A 23,114-nucleotide genomic window follows, 5' to 3' on the forward strand; every position below is an offset into this window, starting at 1 on the left:
TCATTAAAGTCTTGTATATATATTATATTATGAGATAAATGCATTATTACACATCAGAATAGAGTATAAATCCATACATTGTGACCTCTGACTTTAATTAAATGGAATGCCATAAGCATAACTTTGCATTAAAAAATATAGGTGATAGGAAATCAATTTGTTTATTTCGACTTTAAACCTTCACCACGAGAAAATTTTAGGCTAAAGTAGGCTTTAATACCTTTTGTCAATGCATGAAGCAGCAGCATCCAAGTGGATTAGAAGCTTACAGATAACCAAATGGGAGAAAAAGGGAAGAAAGAACCTCCAAGGAATAGAACACATTCCTAAAATTGAACAGAAGGTTGAAGAAAGCTGGCAAGAAACATTTTAACTTCTTCTTCAGTAATTATTTCAAATAGAAAGTCCTACAGGATATTTTCCATGTACCACTGCTAACTTTCTAATGCAAGCTTCTGAAAACAGAATCGGTTAGCTCTCTCAAAACTCATATCTCCTTGCTATAGCCCATCTATCACAATTAACAAAATCATTCATTTACTGTATTTTCCAAAATTTGAAGACTTTCAGCAGTTGAAGAAATTTTCCCTAAACTAAGAATACAAAGCCAACCATGTTCTAAGTGCATATGTTCATTTCTGTGTGTCTTTGATTGCATTCTTTGGATCATACGTTTATTTAATTTCAGTTAAAATTAACAGCTATCCATTTCTCACCTCTTGTAATATGAATATACCTTCTCATAACATTCTTCCTTTATATTCTAAAATAAAACTCTGCCCTATTCATCAAACTTTTCTCCTCCCATATATCAGGTCCATCTGACAGTGATTGCTAGTGTTTAAAGTTTTCCAGAGGTTTTACAAACTTCGGCTACTCTCTGGTTCAAGAAATAAGTTGTCTTTGTGTATTAAAAGCATACCCAATGTACCATTGGCTTATATACCTAAATTGTAGTAATATTGTAGTTATTGTTGAGAACTGAGGGTTCCAGAGTATCAAACTTTATACTTCGATAGATCAATTAAAAATAATTTGAATCAGGGGCGTCTGGGTGGCGCAGTCGGTTAAGCGTCCGACTTCAGCCAGGTCACGATCTCGCGGTCCGTGAGTTCGAGCCCTGCGTCAGGCTCTGGGCTGATGGCTCAGAGCCTGGAGCCTGTTTCCGATTCTGTGTCTCCCTCTCTCTCTGCCCCTCCCCCGTTCATGCTCTGTCTCTCTCTGTCCCAAAAATAAAAAACGTTGAAAAAAAAATTAAAAAAAAATTTTGAATCATTTAAAGAAATCATTCTTAAACACATTATACTTTTCAATGCCTTTTTAAACACAGTATATGAAACCAGTCAAACAGTTTCTTAGGCAAGTCAGTAGCATCAAAAAGATTGTTTATTGTGCTGTGTTAAAATTACGTGTACTTAATAAGCCCCAGACTGGTCCAGTGGTTTACTTTTTGATGATTCCTAGTCTTCTTCCATACTTTCCTCTGTTACTCCTGTGTGGTTGTTCTCCTCATAATCAGCCACTGCTACTCTTAATTAACTACCAGTTGTAACTAAACAGTTTTTTAATGTTTATTTATTTTTGAGAAATAGAGAGAGCATGAGTGGGGTAGGGAAGGGAGAGAGGGAGACACAGAATCCACAGCAGGCTCTAGGCTCTGAGCTATCAGCACAGAGCCCAGTGTGGGGCTGGAACTCACAGACCACGAGATCATGACCTCCCAGACCGCGAGATCATGACCTGAGCCAAAGTCTGACGCTTAACCGACTGAGCCACCCAGGCGCCTCCTACCAGTTGTAATTTAGAGAAAGTGGTTAGGCACCATGAGATGTCCAAACCTGATAAATGATTAATATCCTTCACTTCCTAATTCTGTCAATATGCCCTGACCTGCAGGTATTTTTTTTTTCAGTTCTTTGGAATAATAAAATTGATGGGCTTAATTACTGTTTTTTTTTTTTTTTTCCTTGCTTACACATCTTCTTTTATTTCTGGAACTGAGGCTGTGCTTTATTTGGTTGAACCTGACTGTAATTTGAATACATTAAGAGAAGCCTAATCTCATTATCGTTTCCAAAGAGGCTCCCAGGAAAAGGATAAAAGAGAAGAAAAAATATTTAACAGAACATATACAATATTGTCTTTCCATGTTCCTCAATAATGAACAAATAGATCCTACCTAAGTTTTACAGAAACAAATCAGTCTTCAGTTATTATTCTTCAACTGGATAAATGTAAGTGGGAATATAGAAAGTATTTCACGGTATTGCGTTTTTTCATTGTTTCTTAGAAAAGTAAAGTTTGGGGCTAGGTAACCATTCCTGTTAGCTAAAATGTATATTTAAAAAATATCCATACATTGAAGTGGTCTGCGTAATTTAATTAAAGCTGTAACAATACTGTGATGTGATGGACTGAAGTTCAAACTGTGGAAAGGATTCGCAGAAGATCCGTTCCTTAAAAGTTTAATCATTAAGGAGTGTAAAGAACTTCACTGAAGCATCTTCCATATTTCTGTGATTTCACCCAGGGAAGTTGTGTCTGCAAAAACAAAATTGAAATTGTTAAAGCTACGAGAACTCCATAGATAAGGGGAATACCATCAACTTCGCTTGAGAACTAAAACTACATGATGTTTCATTATACCTTTTATTTCTAGGACATATTTTTATTGCAAAGACAATAACACAAAATTATAATTACAGATCAAAATGCATTAGGAAGAATATCTTCAACGTATAAACTAGGTGCTTATTCTCAAGCCACAGTTCCTTTCTTTGGGTACCTGCTCTATTCTATTTCTTTTCCATTTTCAATCTTGGTTCAAGGATGTTGCCATGACATATATAAGAAAGATAAAGAAAATCTGACTACTACTTCCTGTTTATTGCTATGATAACATATTGATAATTGTTGTATATTTTGCTCAAAGGGGAACAATCATAATACTGGAATTTAAACATGGCATTTCTGCTCTTTGAGAATTCTGTCAGTATATTTGAATGATAGTGTGTCAAAATTGTTTTAAAATAAAAAAATTGTCAGTATAATAAAGCAACATGTGCCTTACATTCTTAAAAGTCTTAGTGCATATGGCAGCAAGGGGTAGCATAATCAATAGTCCTATTTCTACTAAATTTGATCAGGAAGGCACCCTGATTTCAATGGCCTAGAACTTGCTAACTGCATTTAGAGAAAACACCTCTCTGAATTTAAGTTGTTTAGAGCAGAAGGCTATAAAAAACTCAAAACTCAAAATTTTGGTCCAATATGTTAATGACTTGAGGAAGACATTGTGCAAATACCAGATTATCTTCCTTTCCAAAATATAGCAGAGAAGAGGTTAGCATTTGTTCTGCAAACTAGGTAACATAAAGCAGCTGTATCTAGACCTAAACTCAAAATAATAAGCAAAACTTCCACAATTAGAACCAGTTTCACTTTTAGTGTGAACACTTACAGTGAAACCCAGAAGGTGAAAACCCACAAATAAACCTGGTCTAAAAGAGCCTACATTAACTCCTACAGAAGCGGAACAAAGATTTTCACAGTCAGACATACTGCTTCTGTTTGTTTTAGAAATGTATAACCAGAGAAATTGGCATCCAACAATGACAATTATACCCTGAGGACCTTATAGGTGATGAAGAGAACTTTGGTCTAGAAGTCTAGAGACCTGAGTCCTGGACCTTGCTCTGTCTGAGAGCCTGTACAATTTTGAGCAAATCAATTTCGTCTCACAGACCCAATGTCCTCATTTGTTAAAAGCAAAACAAAACAAAAGGATTGGATTAAAATAGACCTTATATTCTTGAATCTCTTAGTACCAAAAAATATTGTACCAATAAGAAATAATATACCAAAAATTGTTTTGAAAAGTTAAATGGAAATTAGAAATCTATTTTTATGTTTTTTATTATTCATAAACCATAAAACATAAAACTTCACATGAGGAAGTAAAAAAGCATCTGAGAAATCCTGGTGATCATGGCAGGAAATAATAAATAGAAACCTAATGGTTGAGCAGGTGCACTTGCAATGATTGACAAAAGAGAAAAAGAAAATATATGATGTCAAGTTTTATTCTAAACCTATTCTTCTGTGATATACCATAGTGAAACTTTAATAACAAGGACAGTGATTTTCATGATACTCAACAAAGCCTATTAAATGAAGGACATAATATATTAATTTGGATTTCACCCATAGTGATTCGGGAGACATATTAATTCAACTACCTTTTGATAGTTTAGTAGCTCTCTGGAGTTTATATGGTCTAAAACTTCATATGAAATTATATGGAAATGAGTTTCCTGAATGATTTTTTTCTTATCATAACCTGTTTTGGCTTAATTCAGAGATACCAAATGGGATGTCCAAGGTGATAGAGAACAGGTGGAAACTGATCAAAGTTTTAATCTCAGTGTCATAATGTTATCAATACATCAAGAAACTGGAGGATTGTGATCCTGATTTCAAGGAGTTACTTGGTTTGTAATAGCAATTAGTTAGATCTTTCTCAGATATAAGGTGGTGATTTTTAACAATCTTAAAGAGTGACCATACTTGGTATATCTTTAGATGTAAAGAAAGTCTGATCTATGTTTTGAAGATGCTACTGCTCAAAACGCACTGTTCGCCACAGTATTCATTAAGCATCCCCCCCCCCCCCCCAGTATTTGTGGACATTCAGTAACTTCATAACTTCATTGATCAAGAGCTCTGTGGACAAAAAAAGATTCTTTTAACTAAGTCATTCTGAGAATAAGAAAGTTGAAGTAAAATATTGACTTCTCATTGTGGTTTAGAGCATTTGACAAAGAGAAAAAACAGGCATGATTCAAGTTGAGAGGTTCAGGGCTAATGTGATGCTCTTGGGGACTTTGCAGATTTGGTTTAAGCATCATCTTGAGAGAAATAAAAAGCAGAGTTTTCTCTTCTGTAGCTTGAAATTGTCAAACAGCTCCAGGTTGTCTTACCTGCTTGGGAGAGAGGATGCATTCTCTGTAGCCTTTCCTGGGAAAAAACATATTGCCTAGATTTTATGTTTAAAATTTACTGTTTAAAACATATAATATGTATGACTAAATATACTTATTAAAATATAAGCTTAGAATTTAAGTTTTCTGGATTTGAATTCTACTTACATCACTTACTAGCTATACGGCATTGTGAATTAATTAATATATCTAAGCTTTTTACTTATTTGTATAATAAAATAATAATTATTATTATTATTGACTACTACATGTCAGACACTATTCTAAATGTATATTGTATATCAGATTTAGTCCTCTGCACAATGTAATGTGATAGAACTTATTATTATCTTCATTTTACGGAGGGGGATTTCAGAATTTCAACAAGATCCCACAGCTAACAGATGAATTAGGATTTGACTACAAAACTGACCTCTCTAGCTGGCAGTTTTACCCCTTATACTGTACTGTTTCTCAAGGCACTGGAGAGAGTAATAGGACCTACTTTATGGAACATGATGATTAAATGAAGCTATGTGTGGACAGCACTAAGTATAGGGTCTAGTGCAGAGTAAATTTTCAGAACTATAATCTAAGATGTTATCACTTGCATGTACTATGTGTCCAATACATTCTAGACTACTATATGCATTAATTTAATATTCACAACACCACACTATGTAGCACAATACAATCACCGTGTTATTATCTAAGTGTACAAGACATAGAGAAATAAGGTATCTTCATGGAAACAAGATAATGAATGATGACAGAACCAGGATTTTGATTAGGTGTTCTGATTCCGTGCCTATACTCTTTCTGCTACATCATTCGCTCTCCTATGTTCCATGTTATCATAATTCTTGGAATGTAGTTATCGGCAACAAAATGGTATGTGTCACTGAAATGTGTCTTCTTCATAATAGAGGGATTAGCACACAGTTATGTACATGTGAAGGTGATTTATTACATCAATTAAAATTTTAACCATTGTTCACATATTAATACTCAATAGTTATATAAGAATCTGGGAGAATAACTGAATCTTTTATGGTGAAATATATCTCGGACATTCTTTTGCTTCTTTAATGTCATTTAAGTTATTTAGCATCAATATATTATTGAGTACAGAAATGTTGAAAAAGTTATTTTATAACCTAGGAAATCAAAAGGGCAATTTATAAATCAACTGAATCAATTAGCCCATGGCAAAACATTAATCAGAAGCCTGCATATATTGTTACTTTGTCAAATGGTACTCACAGTTAGAATCAATTAGCCTCTGGAATTTGAGAGACGGTTTCCACCAATCCGATCCACAGGGATACCAAATCGCCTTTTTGGATGATCTACTACTTTCCTGTAATAAACCACGTAGAACATTTCTAAGCTGAAGTCCAAGTTATTAATTAATGACTTTTGCTCCTTTATTTCTTGCAGATCTGGGCACTGTCTTTGGGAGTGGGCATACATATGATAGTTACCTTTCATCAGTGCCCACTATATGCCAGACACTATCTCTTATCCTTTCAACATCTGTTAAAGTGGGTATACCTACCTCCATGTCACATCTGAGGAATCAGAAGCTTAGAGAAATTAAATGACTTATCCAAACCAAACGGTGCAGTTGAGAGTTGGGTCTTATTAGCATATCAATTTGCTAGGTGTTTAGCTTGGGTAAGTCCCTTCCTCTCTTCAAATCTTGGTGTATTCATTTGGTAATAGAAGAAGATTGAAGTCTGTCAGTGGTTTTCCCCAATCTCTGCCTCAAAATGGTTCTTCAAGGGAAAAATGGTAGTGGGAGAGGAAAAAGTGCTGATGACAATATTGAATGTGAAGTGCATCTCTCTTGTCTTCCCTCAGATTTTACCCAGACACACTTGGTACACAATGGTCTATGTCTGTTACATAGTCTCTGTGCCAAATACTGTTTGAAAAAAAAAAGCTTCATTATTACAATAAAGTTTAGGGGCACCTGAGTGGCTCAGTTGCTTAAGTGTCCGACTTCAGCCTAGGGCATGATCTTGCCATTCCCGAGTTTGAGCCCTGTATCGGGCTCTGTGTTGACAGCTCAGAGCCTGGAGCCTGTTTCAGATTCTGTGTCTCCCTCTCCCTCTCTCTGTCCCTTCCCCACTCACACTCTGTCTCTCCAAAAATACATATTAATATAAATAAATAAATAGATAAAAAATTTAAAATAAAGTTTAAAAATCCTACAAGAGAACTTCTAGCTTGTATGTCCTATCAATTCTCTCTTTAGAAAGAAGAAACATCTTAATTTGATTTGTTATTGCCATGCTTTAGTTCTATCAAATCAAAATCCTAATGGGGAGGTCTCAGAATGCTCAGTACATGACTTTCACTGGCCATGGAGCTGTGAGAAGTTTTGAGCCTTCCTAATGAAGATAGAGACAACTTAACCAATTTTCAACAGTTTAAAGAGTTAAAAAGATTTGTTCAGAACATTTTGAACAGTTTCTATTCTAATTATTTGCATTATATTGTCAATATATACTACACAATTTAAACACCAAAAATTAATGAAAATTTCAATATCTATTATTTTTTCCTATTATCATTGATCATGTAACTACTATATATACAGTTATTTTTCTGGCTGTCTTGGGATTGATAAATCAGACACAGCCTTTGCTTTCAAAAACCTATAACTAAGTACTCACAGATGGGTAATGATTTAATAAAAATAAGAAGAAAAATCTCTCATTTTTATTGATGCCAAATTTTTACCTTATCAGCATTCCTCATATCACTATAAGGTAAATAATTTATTTAAAAACTCTGAAAAGTATAGAGAATAATGGAAACACAGGGGATTTTTATTGCTGTGTCTTACATATAGAACATTGTATAAACACTGCCTGATTGTAATTAAAACAATAAATTTGGTGGTAATTAATATTTACCTAATGCTTTGTAGAAACCAGGTACTATGCTTTGTACTGTGTAGACAAAGATGATAAAAATGGACATTGAACCTGATATGGATCTATTCTCAAATGATATTGTAAGAATGACGCCATGTTATGGGGTTTTTGTTTTGTTTTGTTTTTACCTAATTCAGCCTTCTTTTCTGTTGATTAACATTCATCTTCATTTCCAAGTTGGCCCTTAGTTTTGCTAGTCAATGCAGGTAGCATTGTTTGTATGATCTTTATAAGGGTGTCTGCTAGACAACAGTTTGCTCAGTGGGGAGAAAGCTGAAAAAAACATATTTAGTGCTTATCCTTAACCTAGACATACCTCTGCCTCTATTCTTCAGATTTCTAAATAACATACCTTCTTAAGGGACTTCTGGGTGGCTCAGTTGGTTTAGTGTTTGACTTCAGATCACGTTATGATCTCACAGTTAGTGAGTTCCAACCCCACATCAGGATCTGTGCTGGCAGCTCAGAGCCTGGAGCCCGCTTCAGATTCTGTGTCTCCCTCCCTCTGCCTCCTCCCCACTCATTCTCTCTCTCAAAAATAATAAACATTAAAAAATATTTTTAAACATACCTTCTTAAGAGGTGTCTATCATTTGTACTTCTGGATTTCTTGACACTACATTGGCTACATATTTTTTGACTTGATAATCAATGAGGAAACATGTTATCTGTCAAATTAGCATAAAATTAATGATAAAGCATCATAGGGAAATTATGTATATCAGTTGTTATACCTAACAACTGTTATATAACCTAAGTTATACTTTAGGTATTCTGATGTAATTATAAATAATTACTGTTGAAAAAAGAAAATGTCTCTTTTTTATTTTGTTTTATTCATATAAGTAAATTTATAGACTTTTATTTTAAGCAATTATTTTCCTTGTGGTAGTAAGAACAAGACCTCCTCAAAGATGTTCACACCATAACCCACAGAATCTATGTCACCTTACATAGCAACAGAGACTTTGCAGATATGATTAATAAGGACCTTGAGATGAGAGAATTATTCTGGATTTTCTGGGTAGGCCCAATGTGGTCTAGCCTCCTTAAAAGTGGAAGATGATTGAAGAAGAGTGGGTCAGAGGGATGCAAACTGAGAAGGACTTAACCCACCACTCCTGGCATTGATGATGAAGGAAAGGATCAAGAATCAAGGAATGCTGTGACCTTTAGAAGTTCTCAGAAGAAAATGAGAACCTCAGTCCTACAACCAAAATGAACTGAATTCTGCCAACAACCTGAATAAGCAGGAAATGAATTCTCCACTATCGTCTCCAAGGAGTGTGGACTGCTGACCTTTTGACTTCTGTATCCAGCTGGCAGATTGGGCAAAAGAGAGCACAGAGCAGCTATCAGGGAGAGATTGAGAGGCTACACAGTGGCTAGCAATCAATCATATGGCTACACTTAACTGAAAAGGAGACAGAGAAAAGTGGTATAGAATGACATATGGGGACTGTTGTATAGGACTTCTGACCTATAGAATTATAAGATAATAAATTTGTGCTGTTTTAAGTCCAGAAGTTTAAGGTAAGTCATTACCATAGCAATAAAATAGGAATATGTTTGTCCGATTTAGAGTTATGTCTAAGGGCAATTTGTTTATATATATATAAAACAATTAGACTGATGCAATTTTTACTCTTTGAACCCTTCAGTTCTTTTACTGACTACCCCACCATAACTCCAGGAAAAGGGTAAGAGAGAAGCCATCTCAGGGTCAAGGAGAGTGCTCAGGAGAAGTCCCAGACAAACAAGAAGAGGAAGTGAGAAACCAACCCCTTCCAGGTGTTTAAAGGACTGGTTGAGAAGGGGAAGGAAATGACAGCTGGGAAAAAGAGTAGTGCCACACATGTGAACTGACCTCCCAGAGCACCTGTGGGATGGATGGTGGCAGGAAAAGTAACACTTCTGCTTTTTAATTTTTTAATTTATTTTTAAAATTTATTTATTTTGAAAGAGAGAGAGAGAGAGTCGCACATGAACAGGGAGAGGAGTCCTTTGTGGGGCTCTATCTTACGAAGAGTGAGATCATGACCTGAGTGGAAATCAAGGTCTGGAAGCTTAACTGACTGAACCACACAGGCGCCCCTGCTTCTGCTTTTTTAAAAGAAAACATGACAATCTATGCATCATTATAAATTAGAACAGAACATTTATTGGTTCATAGTACCAATGCATTTTTTTTCAAAAATAAAGGTCCAATAAATGTAAAGAGGATTTTTTTCTTTCTTTACCACAGTTGATCTTTTTCTGCTCAAGCAAATAGGAAGCAGCTGTAGAATGGTGGAAAGCAAAATATTTTTTTTCCTTCCTTCTTTCCTCATTCCATATGCTTTCCTTCCATCCTTTTCCCAAGATTTGATTAGCAACCAGGACATGAAAGACTCAGATTCTATTTGATTCTTCTACTTATTGATGGTGTGAGCATTTGTAAGACTGTTGTCATTCTGAGCTTGTCTTTCCTTTTTGATAAAATTTAGATACTTCTTGCTCTATCTTCCCAGCCTGGTTATTTATTTAACATACTTATTTGTTAAGTAATATTTTATTGATTTATGCACAACCATATGTATTTGTTCTCTGCACTGGGGATAGAGTGGTGAATATGACATGCATTAGCTGTTAAAGCTCACATTTTACTTGAAAAAAGCTAATGAGGTAACACACCTGAAATCATTTTACACATTTTAAGTGATTCTACTATTCTTTCCTATAAGTCCTGCCCACTGGTTTCCAAACAATTTGTAGTTTACCATTTCTAAAATAAAAGCTTTATAAAAGAGATCAATGCCTAGAATGTTAAGTGAAGAACACTCTCAGTAAAGAAGTGCCCCTTCTCCATATATGGTGGCTCCTGAAAGAGCTTCCAGAAGCACATAAGGCTGCTTAGAGCAGAGTTTGAAAACCCCTGGCCAAGAGTATAAGAATGTTTTTGTTCTAGCCATAGATCTGTAGTTACTTTGATTCATTTTCTAAAATTTGGGATATGTTTCAAATACTCACATGTACCTTGAAATCAAATAAGAAAAATAAATAGAAGAAATATATATGAAAAACCATGCAGTATTTACAGTTTTTAGCAATAATACAAATGAAAACAATTATTCCCATAAAGCAGATAAACCAACAACATGATCATAGCTCAGTAAGTTAAGTAATTTCTACACAGTCTCCATCCATTTAGAAGTAAAATGGTAAGCTAGTATTTATCTTAACATTTTTGCTGATAGGAAAAATATGTCCAAGTTCTACACTCTATGACACATACACTTACAGGAACAAACAGTGTGTAAAACATAAATAGTAAGATAGTGAAATAAATGTTCTTAAGACCAAAGGGGAAACTGTACTTTCTGACTACCTAGTCCCTCTTGTGACAAAATAATGGTATGACATGGTTTATCTAATCTACCTTTTTCCATTCTAAAAGACTCTGAAATAGTTTAAGGATACAAAACTCCTGCCAAACTAATACAAAGAGAATGGATTGGTCATTTTAAATACAACCTAAACTTCACGTTGAAATATACTTCCTGTGTAAAATAGGATTTTTTAAACATTTACATTCTTTGATAATTCACTTTCTGAAAAATTTTTTACACTCTAAAACAGCAGTTAGAAAACTTGTATTTAAACTTTTTATTGCGAATCACTTCACACATACAAAATAGTCTACAAATTTATCTATGTTCAGTTTAAAGAAAAATAAAATGAACATTCCTGTTGGCACCAAATTAAGAAACAATATAACCGGCCCTTGAATTCCCCAGTGTTCCTGCTTCCACACGGAATATCTTTCATGGTTCAGTCCCAGAGGTAATCTATAGACTGAATTTTGGTCTAATAATTCTCTTGCTTTTCCTTATAATCTGTATGTATTATTCAAAACTCTCTTGTTTAGTGAGGATGGTTCTAAAATTTTATTTAAAGAAATAACATACGAATTCTTCTTCTTTCAGCAAATATTTTGTGTTTTAATATTTGTCCATGTTGATACATGCAGTTTATTTTCACTATTGTATAATATTTTATTATACTAATTAATATATACAACAGTTTATTTAGATATTCTATCATAGACAGAAAATTGAGTTATGTTCTTTTTTGTCATTATGTACTAGTCAGCTGAAAATTTTCTTATAGATGACTTTAATGTACACTTAAGGATTTCTCTAAGTATATTTTTAGAAGTAGAATTGTCAGCTGTGCCTGTACTTAATTATATTACATAGTACCAGACTGTTCCAAAGTTGTTATAGCAATTTACATACCTAAGAGCCATGTATGACAGTTCCTATTGTTTCAAATCTAGGCCAACCCTTGCATTGTCAGACTTTCAGTTTTGCCATTCTGATGTATTTGTAATTATATCTCATTGTGGTTTTAACTTGCTTCCTTTGAATTAGTTTCTTGCCTTTTCATTTGTTTATTGGCTATTTGGATTTCTTCTCTTGGAAGTGTCTGTTCAAGTCTGTTGCCTGTTTCCTATTGGTTAGTTTTTCTTTTAAATACTGATTTGTAGGAGGGTTACAACTACTCAGAATATTAGATTTTGTCAGATGCAAATATCCTTTCTCAATTGTGGTTAGTCTTTATTGTGTCTTTTATGAAAATCTTTACTGTTGTTTTTAAGTTTATCAAGATTTTTACTTTTTATTAATGACTCCACTCTAATGTTATGAAGGTATTCTCCTATTTCATCCTACAATCTTTTTGTAGTTCTTTCACATTCATGTTTTTAATGCTTTTGAAATTATTTTTTATTTATGGAAGGAGACAAAGGTCATTTTTTTTTATTCATGACCAATTATTTATAAGTGTTAGATTCAGCTTAAGTTTCATGGAAATTTCTTTTGCAGTTTTACCTAGAGTTTTATTTATCTAAGGTATAAATAAGTTTGGAGAGAATTAAAATTTTTATGATATTGAATCTTACTATCTAAAATCTTTTACTAAGGTTATCTTTCATGCCTTCTCAATAATTTTTTAATTTTCTCCATAAAGACGTTTCATGTTTATTGGAATTGTTGTTGTGACACCATATAAAAATATGTGCTGTAGGTTTTTCAACAGGTGTCCCTTGGTTAAAAAGTTTCCTTCTATTTCTATTATCAGTTTACCAGTGATTTTGATCATGAATAGATGTTTACTTTCATTAAGCGTTTTCATGCACCTATTGGGTGATGTGGCTTTCCCTCTTCAATCTGTTAACTATTTTTTGTTTGTTTCTTTGTTTGTTTGTTTGTTTTGAGAAAGAGAGAGAGAGAGAAAGAGAGAATGAATCTTAAGAAGGTTCCATGCTCAGTGTGGAACCCAACATGGGGCTTGATCCCATGGCTCCAAGATCATGACCTGAGCTGAAATCAAGAGCCAGTCGCTGAACTGAGCCACCAAGGCACCCCTATTAACTGTGTTAATTGTCTTTCCAAAGCAAATCAACCTTACATTGTATTTTTATGATGAACCCAACATGACAATGCTGTATTGTCTTTTTAATACATTACTGGGATTGTTTTGCTGAATTTTTTGGTAGAAATTTGTATCTACAGTCATTAATGAGGTTGTCCTATAATTTTTTCTTGTTCTCTCCATATCAGCATTGGTGATCAGATAATGCTATTCTCATGAAATTGGTGATCAGATAAGGCTATTCTCATAGCAACAGGTTTGCACCTTCATTTTTGGTTATCCTATTGTTATTTAATTACATCATGGTAGGAAAATGTGTTCCATTTGATAACCAAGTCCTTAAAATTTTAAGGCTTATTTTGTGAACTGGAACTTCATTGACTTTAATAGTTGTTTCATGTGAACTTAAACATTTTCCCCCAATTGTTGACAGCATTTACTGATCCTGCTTATGATTTTGAGTCTCAAGAAAAGAAACAAGAATCAGAGTGTGGAGAATGATCCCTAAAAACAACAGTCTGATTTGCTGATATATCTTTTTATTTATTTATTTTTATTTTTTATATGTTTATTTGTGAGAGAGTGAGAGAGAGAGAGAGAAAGAGAGAGAGAGAGACAGAGACAGAATGTGAGAGGGGAAGGGGCAGAAAGAAAGAGAGACAGGGAGAGAGGGAGAGAGAGGGAGAGGGAGACAAAGAAGCTGAAGCAGGCTCCAGGATGTGAGTTGTCACCACAGAGCCCAACGCAGAGCTCAAACTCACTAACTGCAAGATCATGACCTGACTTGAAGTTGGATGCTTAACTGACTGAGCCACCCAGGTGCCCCTGATTAACTGGTACATCTTAAAAGCAAAACAAAATGCTAGGCCCTATAAAGAAGTACATGCCACTCCAGCAACTTTGAGTAATATGCAAAAAGGAAGGATATAGTAATGGCTAACAGGGGATGTTCTTTTAAATAGTTCAGTAATTTAGATTAGTAAAACATAGAATGAAATTACTACATTATAAAGTTTAGATGAATATAGTAGCCAAGCTCCAACATGAACCCCAATAATACTACCATAATGCCATCTCCTTCCATACTGAGAAGGGTTGACTTCTGTAACCAACAGCATATTGTGATTAATGTGTGACATCCAAAGCTACATCATAAAAATATTATAGCTTCTGCCCTGCTTTGTTGGCTCTCACACTAGGGAAGTCATCTGCCATTTCCTAAGGACACTCAGACAGCCCTATAGAAAGGTTTATGTGGCAATGAACTAAAGCCTACTGCCAACTACCAGTGAGGAACTAAGACTTCCTGCCACCAGCCATGTTGAGTGGGTCCTTTTGGAAATGGATAATCCAGCTGTGGTATAGCCTCCAGATGACTGCAGCCCTGGCCAACTTCTTCACTGTAACCTTTGGAGAGACCTTGAACCAGATGCATTCAGGCAAATTTTTCTAGATTTCTGATGCACAGAAACTATGCAAGAACATAAATGTTTATGAATATCTTAAGCTGCTATGTTTTGGGCAACTTGTCTGCATAGCAACAGAAATCTTACAGTGAGATTCAAAGTGCTCTGGCATTCTACAAGGGATCACATCCAATTTAGGGGTTCCAGGACAATTTACAGAGCACGTGGAAACAATAAACAAACGGTGGCCCCTGAATTCTGCAATCTTGGCTATCACAATTTAAAATTAAGGTATAGGATTAATAAATTACTATAGGAGGGGGTGCCTGGCTGACTCAGTCAGAAAAGCATGCCACTCTTGATCTCAAGGTCATGAGTCTGAGCCCTACATTGGGGTTAGAAATTACATATGTACATACGTAAATAGAAATGATTATAGGGGGACATATATAACTATACAAACTTGGAAGGCCTGATGTGGGAGGACAGACTGAAATGAAGGACTCGGCAAAGCCTTGTAAAGAATGAAAAGGGAAATCATCAACGTCCACAGAGTCATGTTTAAAACAGGCAATTGGTCTTTTAAATTCAGATTCCAGAATATTAGGATGAAGGACCACAACCAGTGAATGATGATGTAGCTTTTAGGGGCTAATACATAACATCTAGAGTCCACATTCAGAAATAATAGAGAAATAAGATATGATCAATGCATGGATTTCAAAATGTCATTTGTACCAGTGATCAAGCTGAATATAGGATGTGCCTTTATACCTGCTTGTGAAAGGGCTTCTTTATATTTATTTCCTCCTTGGATCCGACAGATTTATATAACTAGTCATGGTTATCTAGTTACAACAGGAAGAAAGGGGATTAACTGAACATTCTCAATTCCTCCTCAAAAATTGGCCTATTAGATAAATGGCTACTTTCTCTTCTGGAAGCAGTGGATCAAGGGGGGGGGGGGACAAGAAGCCAGTGTTTCCTTAACTAGAGTCCTCTACATGGAAATCTGAGGCTTAATAAATGGGATATGTTTAGGAGGATGGAAGAAGGTGCTACTTTGCTTAGCAGAAAGTTGATGTATGACTTTTGGAATTCTATTTCAAAGTGGTAATTCAATTTTAAATGGATTCCGTTAAATTTATGATGATGGCACTGACTACACATAATGTCACCTTCGAAGTATTATCCCAGGGAATGGGTGTATGAAGAGGTGTTCGGAAACACACCATGAGCACTGGAATAAATAAGACTGAAGTCACTGTAAAGTAACACAGGCATGCTTGATTTGGAAACTGCTGTAAAGTACTAGGCCAAGGCAGAGAGGACCTTCATTTGCTTGGCTAACGAACCTCTTTGAGGGTCTAATGAAGCTTTGGAACTTCAACCCAGCAAATAGGTTTACACAAAAATGTGTTCTAGGATTCTCTTTCTTGGGGAGAGTGGGTGATATACATATCAAAATCTATACATAGAATCAATTATTGGCACTTTGGAGAAAATATTTTAAATATATGAGTTAGACTAGGGAGCAAAGGCCAAAGGGACTGTCTCAATCTGTGGTGTTGAGCTGCAGTGATATAACAGTTATGAGGAAAATGTCCCCAGATCATTTTGATAAGAGCATTTCCTATTGTATAGCCAGGCTTTTCAATTAGGAGGAAGGAAGCATGCAAATAGGGCACCATACTCTGCATCATTTTCCTGTGTTTCTCACTCTGAAATGGAGCCCATCTTGAATTACCTTCTTTGGGCATCACCAAATAAGAGCTGGAAAGAAATAGCAAAAATTATGAGATCTAGGTTGGCCTAGGTCTGTAGTACTGTTTTGCAATTAATTAGGAAGGAAAATGAAGTGTTAGGATTTTTATCTTTAATCTTTGGGACCATCATCAAGAAAGGCAACCGTATCTGACAAAATGAAACCACAGTTGCTATTCTCAACCATAGTCTGATTTTATGTCTGGCTCAGGATAGAAACTCATATATCATTGGCAAAAATTTTCTAAAACTATTTATTTAATGTGTACATTGTAAGTGAACCTTGCTGTTCTGGGCCTTTGAAATGTGCCTTTTTCATGCAGAAATTCAATTTCTTCATCAGAAGCTGCTGCTTATCTAGATTCATTAGACTTGGAGTTAAACAATCTAGTGTTCCAGCTGGTAATCTCAGGAAAATCATTTTGTCTCCCTGAAAATATGCAAAGAAAATGGGGATAATAATATCTTCTTAGGGTATTATAGGGGTTGGAAAAAAACCCAACATATACCAGAATGTTAAATTTTTTTTTTCTATCTCAGTTTCAGCAGTGGCCTCAAAAAGCTGAGGGAAAAACAGAAGTAGGTGGCAAGTATTTCCTCTTGCATTCCAAAGTGAAATGCTAGACTCATGCAGTATTTGTAAAGGGGTTTCCTACAAACTGATTTTCCCAACTTGAATCCAATAAAAGGACTGAGATAGAACAGGTGAGGAAGGAGAATTTCTGTGGAGTGAGTTATTGGAGAACAGTGTTTTTTTCCCTCCTCTTATAGAGGGAAGGCTTCAAGAAAGCAACTTAGACAGCTTGACATAAGCCCGTGGAAGCAGGCAGGCCTGAGAGAACGATGTCAGTGAAATCTAAAGAGCAAGACTCTGTGACAGTTTGCTCTAGGCAGAAATGAAGAGATGGTTCTATAAGGACAGCTTCAGTTTCAGTGACTGGAATCAAGGGCATGGGTTTTCTGTGGTGGAGACACAGAAAGTAGTGGGTAGAGTTGGCCAAGGTTAATTATAAGAGGCATCTTCCCTGAGGGGCTTGCTGCCAGAGGTGATGGGTCAGGTGACCTCAGTAGGAGGCTGGTGGTGGTGTTAAATGAAGAGGCTGAAAAAGGACGATGAGGATGAGGGGCAAACTGACCTGCCTGGGGAGAGACATTGCAGGATGCAAGGGTGTCTATATCAATGTTCCCAGAGGGAGTTAAGTGATGACCTAACAAAAATCAACTTTGAGCATTTACCGAGGCCAGAGAGTAATAAAGCCAGGTCATGATAGTATCAGTCACATCAGATTTTTCTTTATCTCTCTGTATTGCCATCCCTAAGACTGGGGAGGCAGAAGGAAGTCCACTGTAGTAGGGGAAGGGGTGAGGATAAACTGATGACGAGCAACCCCCTTCCCACTGCAGCTTTACAGCATGAATGGGGCCTAAGCTGGGGACAGGAGAAACTTCAATCATATTTATAATTCAGGCTAAGACATAAGAATAGTTATTTAAATTACTGAAATATGGTTGTTTTTCTAATAAAAGTAACCAGGGGGGTTTTTATTATTTCATTGGGACCAGTAGAGTTGTAGCACTGCCTTTGTTTTTATCCAAGTGGTACGAAACAACTCCTACTGAATGGGTGGTGGGTGCATGTGGGTGGGAATGAAAATGTTTTTTCTGAGTTTGTCCCATGGAGTCTTTCTCTTTGAATTAAGTGGTTATAATAGCAGTGTACTGGAGCAAAGTTTATTGACCTGGATCTGTACAATGTGTATAATTACGCTGGGTATCTTCTGTCTGCTTGCCAGAGTCAATCTCTGCCTTGTCTCGTTTGACATCCAGTCTGGGAGGTTAACCTCTTTGGATCACATAAAAATTCCTTTGCTCTCTGGGTTTGGTTTGGGGTAGGCAATGGGTAGTGTTGTAAAGAGACTGGAAGTGAGGTCAGGATAATTTCCCCTGCCCTGCAAGGTCACTTTCCTCTGACTGAAGGTCACTGATTCTTTCAACCCATCTGTATGGTCTTCAGACCAGTGTATAAATCCATTATATTCCCCTATACTCAATCTTTTGTAAAAAGTCTTGTGAGCAAACCCTTCAATTTTCCTACTTTACATATGCTGCCTGTTTCCTCCAGAAACCCTGACTGACCCAATAACATTATTTGCTTTGCTGACCTCAAAATATTAATGAGAGAATTCAAGCAATAACAGTTGTAAAAATGTTTATAATAAGTAAATGCAGAGTATTAGTATTGTTTTTTATCCCGCAAGGTATTCTCAGCATTGTGTGAAGGAGTGAGGAATTTAGAGAAATTCCAGGCCAATTTTAGTATATCTTCTATTAAAGGGTCAGACAGTAGATGCTATTTTGCCAGGGATATAATCATAGCTGCTTTGTTTTACTTGCATAAATGAGAAAACCATTCATTAACTTCAGGCTTTAAACAAATGAACTGAATTAGGAAAATACTTTGGTCTTCAAAGCATAATTAACTTTGCCCTGAGAATTAAAGTAATTTGCACATCTATCTGAAAATGAAGCTGGTGTCAAGTTGAGGTGGAAAAAAAGTTAAGCATCATACAAAATAGAACCAATAGTTTCTTTGCTTCATTTTAATATGATCTGACATAGACATTGTTCTGTTTGACTTTTCCTGATTGTTTTTGTTTCCCCCCAATCATTCATTTATCCTTCCATTTCCATCTCTTATGGAGTTTTTCATAAGCAGGATTTAAAACTTTTCTTTTATAAATATTTTACAATAATTGAGAATAAAGTACTACATGTCATATGCCTGAAAGTCAGTTTTTAAATATGGAGTCATACACCAATATAATTCAGGGATCCATAGATGTTGGAAAATGTTACATCTTCAGTTTCATTACTTTCTTGTTAAAATATGAATAAGAATGCAGGGAACAATTCACAATACCTACACCTTTGTCACAAATAGAAATCACAGATACATTCAGATCATACTTCAGCCATTGTAGAAACTTTGAAATTGCTTTTATGTTCAGCACTACTTGAAATGATTGTTGTTTTTTAGACTTTTCTCTAAAGCAACTTATTTTATATGTTAACAAATAAGCCTATATGTTGTTATATTACCAATTACTTTTACATTTTTCTGGTAATTCTGTTTATATGTATGGTAACCTTTGAACTCTTACAAATACTATCCACTTAAAAACAATATTCTGAGAAGGAGTTCATAGGTTTCACCAAACTACCAAAGTGGCCCATCACCCAAAAAAGTTTATGAATCTCTGGATTAAGTAATGAATGAAATCTTGGGGCTACCGTATGAAAATAGATCTCATACCTGTGTCCTTCTCTGGGTGAACATGAGAAGGTAGAGAATGCATGCTTGAGAGGAAAGAATCTTGATACATACACATGAAAACCAGAGGGGTTTATAAGCAACAAGAAAGTGTGTTAAAATAATATGCTAATTCACAATTTTGTGAAAGCTTCAAAAATAAATAAGGAAGTGGTTAAAGCTACTTGGATTAATGGACCAAAGCTATTGTATCAAACACAACAAAAGACCAGCAATTAACCTTATATGTGGCCTCCCAAGCAAAATTACTATAATTTTTATGGATTTTCTTTTTATAAAATAGTTGCAAAACTCTGAACTGTGTCTTTTTACACTAAATATGTGAAAATATTCATTTTTCCCTGTCACTTTATTATACATATTTCAATGATAACAATGATTTTCGTAATGGATGATTGAAAAATTTATTTTATTTTACTTTTTAAATGCTTATTTATTTTCAAAAGTGAGAGCACGAGCAGAGGAGGGGCAAAAGAGAGGGAAACAATCATTTCAAGTAGTGCTGTGCTGACAGCAGAGAGCCCCACGTGGGGCTTGAACTCATGAACCAAGCGTGAGATCACGACCTGAGCCAAAGTTAGACACTTAACTGACTGAACCAGGCACCCCAGATGATTGAAAATTTTAATCTTTAATCTTCAGTTATCATTACACTTTGAAAAAATCTAAAATTATTTTTCTTTTAAAATTTAAGAAGGTGTAGATAAATATTTTATGTGTGAGCTATTACTTATTTCCCATTATTTTCCACCGTTCTAATATATAAGAAAAATTTAATATTTACTTTGAGACTAAGAGCAGGAATTCCTACTAAAAAAATAAATCCTGAAAAAACTTCACAAGATGTGCCTTTTGAATTTCATTTGAAAGACTAAGACATCAACTATTGAAAAAAATTATAAAATGCATAAATAAATTACATCTATAGGAAAATTGTTAATGTGTATAGGTCATTCTAAATAATTTTTTTTAAAGTTTTTTTTTTCAACGTTTATTTATTTTTGGGACAGAGAGAGACAGAGCATGAACGGGGGAGAGGCAGAGAGAGAGGGAGACACAGAATCGGAAACAGGCTCCAGGCTCTGAGCCATCAGCCCAGAGCCCCACGCGGGGCTCGAACTCCTGGACCGCGAGATCGTGACCTGGGTGAAGTCGGATGCTTAACCGACTGCGCCACCCAGGCGCCCCTTTAATTTTCTAATGTTTATTTTTGAGAGAGAGAAAGAGAGCATGAGTGGGGGTGGGGTAGAGAGAGAGGGAGACACAGAATCTGAAGCAGGCTCCAGGATCCAAGCTGTCAGTACAGAGCCCAATGTGGAACTTGAACTTGTGAACTAGGAGATCATGACTTGAGTGGAAGTCAGACGTACACTTAACCGACTGAGCCACCCAGGCGCCCCCTAAATAAATTCTACATAAAACACTCCTGACATTGAAGGTCACCTTTGTTGCTATGCCATAGAATAGAGAAAAGTCTTGTCTCTGATTTTAATTCCAGATATGAAACAAGGTAAAATGTCTAGATTAAGGGAGATCCTCAGCTTTTCAAGTTCATGGGGAAACTCTCGTACAAATGTATTAGTTCTACTTAACCCATTTCCAACATCTGGAAGTAGTTATAAGTGAAGAGAAAGGTAGAAAAAAAGAAAATAGATAATTATGATTTTTGACCACATAAGATCATCAGTTGCTAAAATCCTTTCTGGCTTTCAGTGGATAAGACCTTCACAATCTAGCTTCAGAGATACCTTATAAGTTTATATGGGTTTTGCATTACATTTTGAACACAGCATTCCTGAGTAGCCCCAAATCTCTTTCCCAATTTCATTTCTTATCCTCTTCCTTATCTCTATCTGATATTGAGCCCACACCATGCTATTGAGCCCTCCCAAGAACATGCTCTGAATGTTCAAGCCTGTAAACCATATCGTACATGAGTCTCTCTTAACAGAATAATTGTTCTTAATCCACTTAATCTTTCTTTTTTTTAAATTTTTTTTTCAACGTTTATTTTTTTTGGGACAGAGAGAGACAGAGCATGAACGGGGGAGGGGCAGAGAGAGAGGGAGACACAGAATCGGAAACAGGCTCCAGGCTCTGAGCCATCAGCCCAGAGCCTGACGTGGGGCTCGAACTCACGGACCGCGAGATCGTGACCTGGCTGAAGTCGGACGCTTAACCGACTGCGCCACCCAGGCGCCCCTAATCTTTCAACAGCAGTACTAGTTATTTCAAAGTTTGTTATTATTGCTAAATATGAAAAATCTTTTTTTTTTTTTTAAGCATTTCTGGACAATTCTTGAAAAACACCCACCGTGTCCTTAAATAGTGATTGTTTCTGTTCTATTTTGTCCCCCTACACTCCCATTAGGTTAATTTATAGGTTACAATTTCTCATTCTGTTATCTCTTTTGACATTCTGAAGTCATTTCCTTAGTCTTCTCATATGATGAATTTATTTATTCTTTTGCCAGATATAATCTGCTATTTCTTGCACTGTGTAGTCTTTTTTCCTTCAATTTATCATGGGATATTTTAGACATTGGCCAAATAGAATAGTATAGTAAGTTCCCAAGTATTTCTCAGTCTAAATCAACAATCAGCAATTAGGCAAATCTCGTTTCATCTGTTCGGTTCTCATTCCTGTACTATTTTGAAGCAAATCCAAAATAAGTACTTTTTTTTTTATTGTGTAATATTGGTTTCAGGAGTAGAATTTAGTGATTCTAAGATAAATACTTTCAATCAAATTTTTAAATGAGAATCTCTCTCACTTTTAATGTAACTGCAGTACCATTTTCATATTGAAAAGTATGCAATAATTACTTAAAATCATCAAGTAGTGCCTGCTCACATTCACAATTGTTTCTCACATAAATTATTTTTTAAACAAATCATTTATTTGAATCAGTACTCCCCCAAATTGAGACTGGTTAATAAATGTCTTATTCTGCTTTAATCTTTAGGATCCTCTTTCACCTCTGTCTCTTTTTTTTTTCTTCAAAACCATGTAATTTATTTACCAGAGAAACTGGATTGTCTTGCAGTTTCCTATAATCTGACTTTTGCTGTTTTCATCCCTGTTGTGTGTCTCAAGTGATTCCTCTGTCTTTCATATTTCCTGAAAATCTACCTACTAGGAGGATCTAGAAGCAAAACTATTCTGTCTCTTCAGTGGATTTTTGCCAATTTAATATGGACAAGAAGAGTATATCAGTAAAGTTTTAATATGCCTTTTTCTTATGATAATGGGTGGAATCTTTTCATGTGATTT

General features: G+C 35.4%; 1 protein-coding gene across 1 annotated transcript in view; it reads right to left on the bottom strand.

Annotated features, from left to right (window-relative positions):
• Nucleotides 1-2,452: 2,452 nt before the first annotated feature.
• The window catches only part of OSTN (osteocrin), a 29,645-nt gene continuing 8,983 nt past the window's right edge, over nt 2,453-23,114 (bottom strand). Inside the window, exons 3-4 of the mRNA XM_043596063.1 lie at nt 6,243-6,339; nt 2,453-2,541 (exon numbers count right to left, since the gene is read on the bottom strand). Coding sequence (XP_043451998.1) covers nt 6,255-6,339 — 85 coding nt within the window. The 3' untranslated portion in view covers nt 2,453-2,541; nt 6,243-6,254. The remainder of the gene's footprint in view (nt 2,542-6,242; nt 6,340-23,114) is intronic.

The sequence above is a fragment of the Prionailurus bengalensis genome, chromosome C2 (assembly GCF_016509475.1).
Source record: "Prionailurus bengalensis isolate Pbe53 chromosome C2, Fcat_Pben_1.1_paternal_pri, whole genome shotgun sequence".
NCBI lineage: Eukaryota > Metazoa > Chordata > Mammalia > Carnivora > Felidae > Prionailurus > Prionailurus bengalensis.